The sequence below is a fragment of the Ptychodera flava genome, chromosome 17 (genome assembly GCF_041260155.1).
Source record: "Ptychodera flava strain L36383 chromosome 17, AS_Pfla_20210202, whole genome shotgun sequence".
Lineage (NCBI taxonomy): Eukaryota > Metazoa > Hemichordata > Enteropneusta > Ptychoderidae > Ptychodera > Ptychodera flava.
Window position 1 is genome coordinate 4,955,554 of NC_091944.1, and position 11,423 is coordinate 4,966,976.

Sequence of the window (11,423 nt, forward strand, 5' to 3'; positions counted from 1 at the left end):
TATCTTAATGTCGCCGTACAACAGTTATCATGTTCATGAGTAATGCCTCATTACATCAACAATGTCTTTTCACATCGGCAAACTGATTGATGCCGTGCAATCTGTGTAAAACTTACGGGTACGTGCATAAGTGTGGAGTCGTATCGTACAGTAACGACGGTTTCATACGAATTTTTTAAAGTATCTTTGAACATTCGTTTAAGGATTTTCAGTACTATCGAAGTCCCATAGATCCGTTATTTTTGAAAATTGTAAACCAATATAGATTGGCACTGCAGTACATACAGCTGAATGTTGTCAGAACTGAATCGGGGTACCCTGAACGGATATTGTTTCTGAACAGCTGCTAGAATTCAGAAATGAAATATCTGGACATACCCGCCCTATTTTCGAAATGTATTTAGTCGGAAACTCGTTTTGTTTATTTAGCTGTGGGCTGTACAGATGTGTATCCTTTGTCCAATGGTGTGTGGCTTTTACACATTGCTGAAAGAAATGCATCTTTCCCCTGAATTCCGAGCCTCTTATTGTGTCTATATCTTGCAGGAATTTGCACAGAAAACGGTACAGCTGCTAGTACGCAAATAGTGAATGTAAAAACCAGCATCAGGCAGACCACAGTTCTACAAACACATCATGTATGCACGATTTCCTCATTGCCATACCACTGTTCTGGTCATTTAAAGAAATCCCTCCAAGTTTTTGGCTGAAAAAATCAACCAATCCGACTTCCTCCAATTCACAATGTTTGTACCCATCTCAGAAAAACTACGAAGACGACTTTTGAAGAATATATCTTTAAAGGGAGGCAGTCGTCGGAACTCTGCTCAAATGTTGCCAGGGACCGATACCCCTATGGCCAATGTAAATACTGTATATGCGGTATGTTTGCTATGATGAAAGTTGAATCATATTTGATAAGATCGAATATCGTAAAATTTAATGTTGCAACTATGTTGAATTGATGTATCTCATGCATGAAATAAATTGTTTGTCAACAAAAATGTCGCACACGCGCAATTCCGAAGACTCCCTCCCTTAAGTTATCAGGAAAACGAAATGTTTTGAGAAACTATATCAACGTACGGGCAACCTGCCGGTGTCCATTTAACTAATATTACGCACCGATTTAAATATCACAAAACAAACAAATTCAAATCCCTCTGCGTGGTTGGAAATGTTCAAGGCCCCAACCCATCCAGCTTAGAATTTACACCAAATGTTTAAAGAGGATTGGTAACTTTTGATATTATATCCAGTATTGTCTGCATCAGGTAATTCTATATCCCGACAATCTCATCGATTTTGGCACTCGATAAATTTGGTGGTGTCCTCAGTACACCAATATGATTAAGACGAAGGGTTGGATGAAATCAAAATAATGAGACTGTTCTAAAAGAGTCAGTCCAACTGTAGAAGCAATACGTATAGAGTGCGGGAACATACCAGGATCATGGCATAGATAAGTTTCAAAAGGAGGCTCTTGTGTTCCAGAAAGGAGATGGCCTTATTTCAGTCTGTCATAAAGTTCAACTCACAATACTGTTCCAATTGCGAAGTGAGCAGTGTCAGCAATGCAATGAAGGGTAGATTCAACACACACTATAATCGATATCCTTTTTACCTTGTCATGTTTCTTGAATTCTAAATATACGGGAGTGACTGTGGGGCTAAAGTTACCATGCATGTGTATTTGAGTGCATTGACTCATGTAATAGAGATTTGAGTCGAGCGGAGTTCAACGACGAGTTATAGCTGGTCTATGACAAATGGGCACACATTTTGTTGCAGGACTGGTGTCTCTTGCGCCCCCAACAGGTCTGCGTCGTGACCAGCCTTGAATTTTGTAATTCAGCCGATGGGTGGACAGAAGAGGTAAACGAGACGGAAGAAACACGAACGTCATCGAATCTGACGTAGTGGTGCCGAGGTGCAAGCGAGTGAACTTGAACTTAAACATCACAGAAGAGGATTACATCGCTAGGTATGAAGTGGAGTATCGCATCCAAGGCAAAGTTCACGTCGTCATCAAAAAAGGAGACAAGCTGGGGGACTGCGCTGGCGAAGCACAGGACGTGTTCAAAGGAATGGATGGATTTGAAGTGTTTCAAAAGACACCGAATCAGAAAGGTTACGCGAAATTTGTGGACAATGGAGTTGTTATGTCAAAAAGAGAAATAAAACAGGAATTATTGGAAATGTATGACAAAGACTTGTAACAACGAGATGAATATAATAAAAATGTTTCGACAAAACCAACTTAGATATCGAAGTATGATTTGATAAAAGTTTTATTTATACAATGAGTTCAGTGCTGTAGCCATTTTAAGTAGATTTGGAAAACGATTTTTCAAATTATGAATCTTATAAGTCATGGAAAAGTAAGCAGAGAACACCAACTTTAGTGAAAAACCAAAACTTTGTCTTATCCGATTGAATCACGGTTGGAAAAATGATAGTCACGATGAATTTAAATTTCCGATATGTTGAGGATAATTTAAGTCTCATGTCTTAAACACTGCTAGAGTGATCCTTGTTTATCCTATTTGACAGTAAGATAAAAAGCAATGATAATCAAGAAAATAAGTAAAATGAAAAACAGTCAATCTGATATTGATGTCATCCTACTTAACTGGCTTTTGCAGCTGAATATCCTAGTTTATGATTATCTACTTCAACGCTTACGAGAAAACAATAACTGTTCTTGTACCACAGTGTCATTGCTATTTTCTCTTGGCGATTTTAGGCGAAGATTTTGACAAAGCAAATCAAAAGAAATTGCAAAATTGATGGTTCATATCCTCCAGAACCAACTGAACTGCAAAATTCTTCTTCGACTGTCGTCTCGACCCAGTCTATGAAAAGCGTCACGTTTACGTAGACACCGGGTGATTGTGGACTACCGCAACCTGCTCCCCAGCTAGTTACTCCAACCAATGTCCAAGTCCCATCACTTTCACTGACAAGTGGGCCACCGCTGTCACCCTGAAGTGACAATTTAATAAAGAAACATAAAAAGATATTTAACAATTAAAGTTATGATAATGTCATTTTCAAAAATACCTAAGTAAAATTTGCAGTTGGGTAAAATATATCATCATGTGATTCCGGGTGATAAAAGGGCATTTTAGGAAAAAAAGTGAAAACAACCTCTACAATTTTCCAGTTGCCATCAGTCCGGGTGAACGTTTTCTATTTTCAGGAGTTGGTTACTCAGCTCATTACTATTTTGTTACTTCCCCTGATTTAAAACAAGATATTCACATTACTGAGTTAACCTGTATGTCAACAGTTCGTTATTGTACGAACTTAGATAAATGCCTTTTGAAATATCGCAGAGATCAAACCATTCGGAAATACTCATTGCTCTCTCTGTGCTGCACTGATGTTGTCTTCTATCGTCGGGTTTTCATATCATCAAATATAAGTACAAAAGCTTGTTATCACAATAGCACTTTGCAACATGTAAGATATTTTAAGTGGATTTCTCATTGGATGGCTGCAAACCCAATATAATTGATTCAGATATTAACTGGTAAGTAATGCACGACACTTTAACCTGACTTGCGTAAATAAGCAAGTCGGCTAATTAAGATGTTATTACCTGACAGGCATCGACACCACCCTCGTCATATCCGGCACATACCATGTTGGAAGTAATTTCGCCAGGAGAGAAGTAAGGTTTACAATCATTTGTGTCAATAAGCGGAACGCTTGCTTCTTGTAAAATATCGACAGGCTCGGATGAGTTTTCTGTTTAAATAAAGGCAGGCTCGGATGAGTTTTCTGTTTAAATAAAGGCAGTTACTGTTACTGCAAGCAAACTGTTGAACAAAATCATCTACAAAAGAGTTGTCCGTTAAATGTGTTCCATTACTCTTCCGCGATCAAAACGTATTAACAAAAAACACTATAGGAACTAGTTTGGGATAATTGGATTTTCATATTTTTCAAATTTCTCAAAAGTGTTAGATGCCCTATAGCTGAATGTTGCAATATTACAAATTACTCCTAAAAGCAAGTGTAACAGTTAAAGAGAAAAGCAGATGAGCTTACATTTCCAGATAAAACAGACATTACTTCACCATCCAATTATCTCAAATTAGTTCCAATCGTGTTAAAATAACAAACGATTATCAAGCAAGTATTTCAATTGTCGAAAGTACTTGTAGTTGCTTTGAAATATTCAGTATTGCTATATTCACGAGTTTTTCATGTATGTATGTATGTATGTATGTATGTATGTATGTATGTATGTATGTATGTATGTATGTATGTATGTATGTATGTATGTATGTATGTATGTATGTATGTATGTATGGTTTTCACGTATGTATGTATGTATGTATGTATGTATGTATGTATGTATGTATGTATGTATGTATGTATGTATGTATGTATGTATGTATGTATGTATGTATGTATGTATGTATGTATGTATGTATGTATGAATGTATGTATGGATGGATGGATTGATGGATGGAGGGATTGATGGAGGGATGTATGTGTGTGTGTATGTGTATGTGTGTGTGTATGGATGGATGGATGGATAGATGGATTTCACAACCATTTGATTAACAGCGATTTTCAATGCACGAGCGATCGTTTCTGGTCTAGCTTTCAAACAAAGCCGACGAAAAGTAGGTGTAAAGCGGTCAATTTCAAAACTAAGCACTGCAATTGAGCGTTGATGTAGTTACAATGACGACAACATTGGTTTTTGAAACGTCACATGTTTATCGAAACAAACCAAAAAAACCCTGCATTTTCCCGTGATTCCCGGTCGGAGGCATATTTAATTATAAGCGTCGCCGATATTTGCTCCTTTTTATATCACCGTCCGCCAAAATCATATCTAGCCCATAGATGTGTTAACTTTGATAGTAATTTATTTTCTCAAAGTCATACATTGGCAAAGCGACTTCATCTTGTATTTTGCCTTTGAAATATTTTATTACTTTGGCCAATTAAACTGTTAGAGTTTTGCACCCCTGGCACATTTCATGAAAACCTTGACAGATAACTATGTAGTGTGTACAATTTAGTTACCAACCTCCTAATTGACCCCATCCAGTGATGTAACACGTGTCTTTGGATGTGAACACGTAGCTTTTGCAAGGTAAGGGAACAACGTCTATATATGGGTCATCAACGTTGGCTGAACTTGCTAGTTTAACCAACGCAATGTCGAAATCTAACGTGTCATCGTCATAGAACTCGTGAAGGAGAGGATGGTCAGCAAACTGACTGCAGTCACTCATAGGATCGATTTGGCTCAGATCGTGCACACCAACGCAGGCACGGAAATCCGAGTACGATGAGCTGCGAAAAAGGATGAATGACGAGCGAGAGACAATAAAATTGACTTAACAAATACTCTATCTGAGGCAATAACACGTCTTGAAGTTCCCACCCCAACAAACCCACACTACATGAAATGCTCTTGCTATAGCAAATATTTCTTCCGAGGGTCGGATTAGTACATTAAAAATCCTAGTTCTTAAAGCTTCTGATGGCACCAGATTTCCTCATCAGAAAATTTACCCACTAGATTACAATTTCAATGGAAAACACAAGTCTATCACACCTCCATAATCCTCTCACACACTAGAACAAAGGCGATCTCAGAAATCGCCAAAAAGGAGATTCCTTCAATGAAGTGACATTTGAAATTGGAGGTGTATGATGTTCCTCAATATCGTCATATACCTTTCTGGCCAAAACAATGTGCCGCTGTGAGAATCCAATCTTCGGAGATAAGTGAACCTCCACAGAAATAACCCCCATCAGTTGAATAAAACACTGTCTAGTTCAAAGAAAAAAATATGTTTTCAGTATCAGAACCTCTTCATTACAATAGGCACGCTCATATTAATTTTAGATCAGAGTCAGAAGTACGACTTAATGAAGATATTGGCATTAATAAAACATTGTTTTAGGCAAATGACGCGACAAGATTTTCGAATGTTTTTTTAATCAGCCATATAATTGTATAAGTGTCCACGCTTAAAATGTATTCCCGACCTTTTGATTTCTTCCAAGGAAATTACTGACACGAAGACATAGACTTTACGCATGTACGTTTTGAACAAAACAGCACCGCCGCAACTATCTCAAGACCAAATAGTCAATCATTTATGAACTTTTATGAACTTTTTGGAATTATATTGTAAATTATGTATGGAATCGCTGATGATGCAACTTTCGCCATGAACATAGACTTGCTCCAAGCTTTTTTAATTAAGTCTGTGGGCATATGAATATCAAAACTAAATAAAATGACGGACTAAACTTTAGCAGACTGTCGCGTTAGTGGCAGGCTGCAGATCGTGGAGTGAACGCGTTTACCCTTAGCCATTAACTGCTGCCGATCGAGACAAGCCAAGCGACCGGTGGACTACTATGAACAATGTGAGTAAAGCGGAATATTTATCAGTCCAAGGTTTCCTTGAAATCAATTTATGTTTCTTGTACTCGACTAATATCTACCCTAAATGTTTTTATTCACCTGCCATGGCCACTCGCCAACATCTGCATCTTTACCGCCAACAATTTTAATGTTGAAATCTGTCCTTCCATGTGACTGCCTAACATTGTGGCCTACATAAGCCGAGACGTCGTCTGGATATGATAATGAGAGAGAGAGAGAGAGAGAGAGAGAGAGAGAGAGAGAGAGAGAAGAGAGAGAGAGAGAGAGAGAGCATATACTAATAGTATAACAATGATATTTCCAAGATTAACACAACAGCGAATATCACACTGATATGCTGGTCAGAACGTTTTTAGCCCGCGATGTTTTGCAAAATAATGTTATATACCACGCCAAACAGATATTTCTCATGATTGTTTAATTTGTGTAATTATCGTTTCCTATAAGTTTTCTTTGTTCTAAAAGTGCGCCGTATGTCACCATCAGTTGGGAGTTGCATCAGTGGTACTTGCCCTGTCAAAGTACTCGTTTCTGCTTTGATTGTGATACTAGCTCTTACTCAAAGCAGTGGTGGCGTTCTTGCAAAATGTGCCGATTAAAAACTCTTTTCAGTATATACTTATTGACTAGCCATGGGGTTGCGGTTCCATAGGCCCGAAGAAGCAGACTGTTTGGGGTGACTGTCGGGTCCGAGTTCATATAAAAGTACGCTGTTACCTGACTTTGCGATTTTTAACATAACATGCTCGAATTTCTCACTGAAAATCGAGAAATTTATATGTTATCACTCGTCATGGTCTTCTTTTCTTCTTTGCATATGTGCTTCGTACTATGGCACTATCAGATTTTACTTAAGTCACATTTTTTGTTCAGTCTAATTGTAACTTGATATGTGCAAGAGTACCGCGCATAGTTATTATATTATCACATAACTGGCCCGAATTCCCACCTGTGTGACGTAGAACAGGACGGATAAGAAATCCGAATTACCCCTGTTGTACGTCATCAACCGGAACTTTTTTCTTTCATGGTACCGTTCATACATGCAGGCGTCGCGACACGAACAGATTTGTTGTGATCGATGCCGTGCTAGCTCGCACGTTATTTTTACAAAAAGGTGACCCGATAAATCCAGACATGGAAACATAGAAGGCATATTTGTCCAACGAAATTTCAAGTCGCTAAAACAATAGCTTTTCCCGAGAATCGAATGGAGATACCGACGATCGTTATTTTAATGGCTCAGTATTATAACGTCTCGGCTCCAGTCGTGTGTACGTCGTACCTGGCGATCCCATCCCGGTTGGCGATAAAACCGAAACCTACACCTCAAACTGAATAAATGAGTATAGTATAATCTTCGGGAAAGCGACATAGGAGGCACAAGCCTAAAGTCATTCGACTAACTACGATCAATTTCCTTAATCACACAAAAACTCCGTAAAGTCTCGCTCGGTATCAAACTTGCAGCGCGGCGTGGCATAATGCCGTAGCGAAGACATAAGCTGTCGAGCTGTGTGCAGCGCTGTGGAATCCCATGTACAATGTACTTCGAAAGTTGACTCAGACAACACACAAAACAGAGTTTCCGTCAACAAAATTAGGATGTATCCATGGACGAGATATGTGTCAATGCAAACATCAAAGTTCGTAAGACGAAAACATTGATGACCGAGATCGGGATTGACGAGTTGACACCGGCGCGGCAGAGACCGGTGACGGCAACGTTGCGTTGTGGGCACATATACATGCAATGAGTGTGTCATCGAACGGAATCTTTCGCGCTCGCAAAGGTCGTAAACTTGCGTGATATTTTGAAAGCCACGGCATCTCTGGGAATGAGAATTACTGTTTCGATCGTGTCGTCTCATTTACTTCATAAATATAATTGTAAATATTCTAAGTAACTCTGAATACTATGGTTATCCGTCGCTAGCACGGTGAAAGCTATGTCCGCCGATGGCGAACTTGCCTTGGCATCGATACAGCGCGAGACAATGATTGACACGTTCACGTGACCGAATCCGTACGTCTGGTTGGTGGAGATACCCCTGTAATGTAGCAAATTTCAGCTTGATGGGATTTATGAATGAAAGTATCTCTTGGGTGACGGGCCACTTTACTCTTTAAATGAAAGTAATCCGCGAAAGTAAAACACAAATCGCGACGAAATTCATGCAATTTGTTACGATAATTTTGATCCATCTACGTCAAAAGAAAAATAAGAAGACTGTTCATGTGATAAATATATAATCCCATGGTATTTTTCTCTGTTTGACGTCATCGTATACTCGTGTTTTTCGCGGAGCCGCACAACTTCTCGCCTTCGGCTCGAAGTTGTACGGCTCCGCGAAAAACACTCGTATACGATAACGTCAAACAGAGAAAAATACCATGGGATTATATATAAATAAATATATATATATATATATATATATATATATATATATATATATATATATATATATATATATATATATATATATATATATAATATATAAAATTGAACGGAAGACTATCTAATGATCGATATTTTAATGGATAGGAATGATGGTTAATACATTGTTTCTCTAACCGTGCTCATCTTTTGAAAGGAAAATTGTAGATCATGTTTTCATAGCATGAAGTCACCTATCGAGAAGTATATCCATGGAATTTATCTGAAATGAGAAATATGCATGGAATCGTACACGCATCGTTGCCTGTATACTCACCTATTTCCGGTACAGCGCCGCCAACGACCAACCCACACAAAACCAGGCAACAAACTGCAACTTCCTTTCTGTTGGTCGCTACAGATATTTTACTTATGCCTTCAGATAGAGCGATTGGCTGAAGGTAAACATGAAACTAGTTAATTCTCACCGGTGAACAAAGCATCTGGCTGCTTATCACCAATGAACGGCGAGTCTGCTTGATTCTCACCAGTGAATAATGAGTATGATATATTCTCACCATGAACATAACCATTCTCACTGCACGTGGTGAGAATTTCCAGTCTCATCAGTGAGAATCTCTTATCATACTTGATTCTCACGAAGGAGTATATTTCTCACTGCTCATCAGTGAGAATTAAAATTCCTCACTGATAGTGGTTGAAATAGCTAGAATTCTCACCAATTGCAAGAAAACGTCACTTTCTCGCTCTAGTCTCGCAATTTTTTTCATAGTGTCATAAGCATTTGAGGATGACCCTTGCCTTTCTAATAATAGCGTATTGAGCTGTTGGTTCCGATGATTTCGAGGAAATACTGAATATACATGTATTTTAAATATGCATCAGAAAATATCCGAGGAGAACATAACCAAAAATTTTGAACCAAGTCAAGGTTTGGGTTAACTATTCCTTGCAATCATGTAGCGATATTCCGTTCTCTTGACCTTGCAATTGGTATTTTTTGGACCCCAAAGCTTAGCCTGATTTGATTTTCATTGGACATCACAACATCTGACGCGATGCGATGGCAATAAAACAGTACATCCATTATCATCATTACCACAACCACTATCATTTTCAATATCATTTTCAGTATCGCAATCACCGCCGTCATATTTTTTATCTCAACAGCAAATATAATCATTGCAAGTAAAAAATGTTACCTTTCTCATTTTTTGATAATTGTCACTGTTGTATTTCTGCAAGTATCAAGTGTTCTTAACATAAAGGTTGGAGGAGTATAGCGTTATTCTTCATCGATATTGTTCGTGGTAACTTGCCAATGTTTTTCTCCCCTGGAATGATTAAAAGATAAATATTTTGAATCAACTTAGTGTCTATATGCGTAAAAAAACATCGTTCTGTTATTTGACTTCTAGTCCGCACCAGAAGTCACATTTCAACAATAACGATGAGATTTCACACGTACTGGCTGAGTTGACAAACTGAACACTGTGTGTAACAACATGCCTCGGGGAGAAGAACAAGGAGTTATGGTAGAAATTCAAAACAGAAATGGTTAAAAATTAGCATTACTGGCCCTTTAATTGTTTAGCATGACACTGCCAATTAGTCAGCCAAACTTCTGTTTTCAATTCCTTAAATTTGCTTCCTGTTTTATCGGTCACATATTAACGACAAATAACTTGCAGAAAACATAGCGAAAATTCTAGCGTACAGAAAGAAATATCAGACGTAGGAAACAAGAAGGTACGTTGCTATGCGGGTTGAATTACTCTTCAAAATGAACAATGACTTTGGCAGTAGCTCTTTATGGTGTATACTATAATTTCACAGAAAATATTACGACTGAAGGTTTTTCAAGACGCTCGAACGCTCGAAGGAGAAACTTGGAACGTTCTTCGAAGGAACTTTCGAAGGAACGCTCGAAGGAGAAACTTGGCTCACAAGGAACGTTCTTCGAAGGAACGTTCGAAGGAGCGCTCGAGGGTCAAAGCTAAAAATGGATACCCCAGAGTAGCCTCGTTCCCACGATATCCAACACAGCCTCGAATCCGCCCCATTTAAATTACAATAAAACAAGTATTATTGCACACAATATTTCTCGTCTAAGATGACAAGAAAACCCCCTCATACTATATATTTTTCAAAAAGCGGAGAATGTAAAGTTTAGTATGGTAGCAAAAGTTTACTCGAAGGAAGAAGGTGTATATTTTGGGTAAAAAACCTCAATTTTGATATTAATGAAAAATAGCGTCAATGACACTGTAGCTCCCATCCTGGACTATTTAGTGTTTGTTCTCTGGTCAGATATTCGAACATGTGTGAAAGGGATAAAGTGCATGAAGTGAAAATACTTAAATGAAATGTACTGGAGACAGTGAAATATGTTTAATGTAATTATTCAGAATATAAAATGGAAAAAATACAGAATTAGATATATCGAATACTGTGATACAACCATTAACTCAACAAGTCATTTACAATGACATAGTCCCCACTTGTAATAGGAGTATTAGTCTTGATGGGGCAGGAAAATGTGGTCATTAAGAAGTATCACTGGAGTGTATATGTTGAGATCTATGGGCACATAGG

General features: G+C 38.1%; 1 protein-coding gene across 1 annotated transcript; it reads right to left on the minus strand.

Annotated features, from left to right (window-relative positions):
• Positions 1-2,451: 2,451 nt before the first annotated feature.
• On the minus strand, positions 2,452-10,150 carry LOC139116599 (serine protease 30-like). Its single transcript, XM_070679196.1, has 6 exons — positions 10,031-10,150; positions 9,145-9,262; positions 6,509-6,621; positions 5,710-5,806; positions 3,605-3,753; positions 2,452-2,985 (listed from the first exon to the last, which is right to left on the minus strand). The coding sequence occupies exons 1-6, from the start codon at positions 10,037-10,039 to the stop codon at positions 2,743-2,745; spliced, it is 729 nt and encodes a 242-aa protein (XP_070535297.1). The 5' UTR covers positions 10,040-10,150; the 3' UTR covers positions 2,452-2,742.
• Positions 10,151-11,423: the final 1,273 nt, after the last annotated feature.

Bases quoted from the DNA above. Each gene is read 5' to 3' on its own strand.
- LOC139116599 (XM_070679196.1), bottom strand. The intron at 6,622-9,144 runs GTGAGTATACAG...TATCATATCCAG, and splicing joins CGGCGCTGTACCGGAAATAG to ACGACGTCTCGGCTTATGTA. The intron at 2,986-3,604 runs GTAATAACATCT...TTGTCACTTCAG, and splicing joins GTGGTGTCGATGCCTGTCAG to GGTGACAGCGGTGGCCCACT.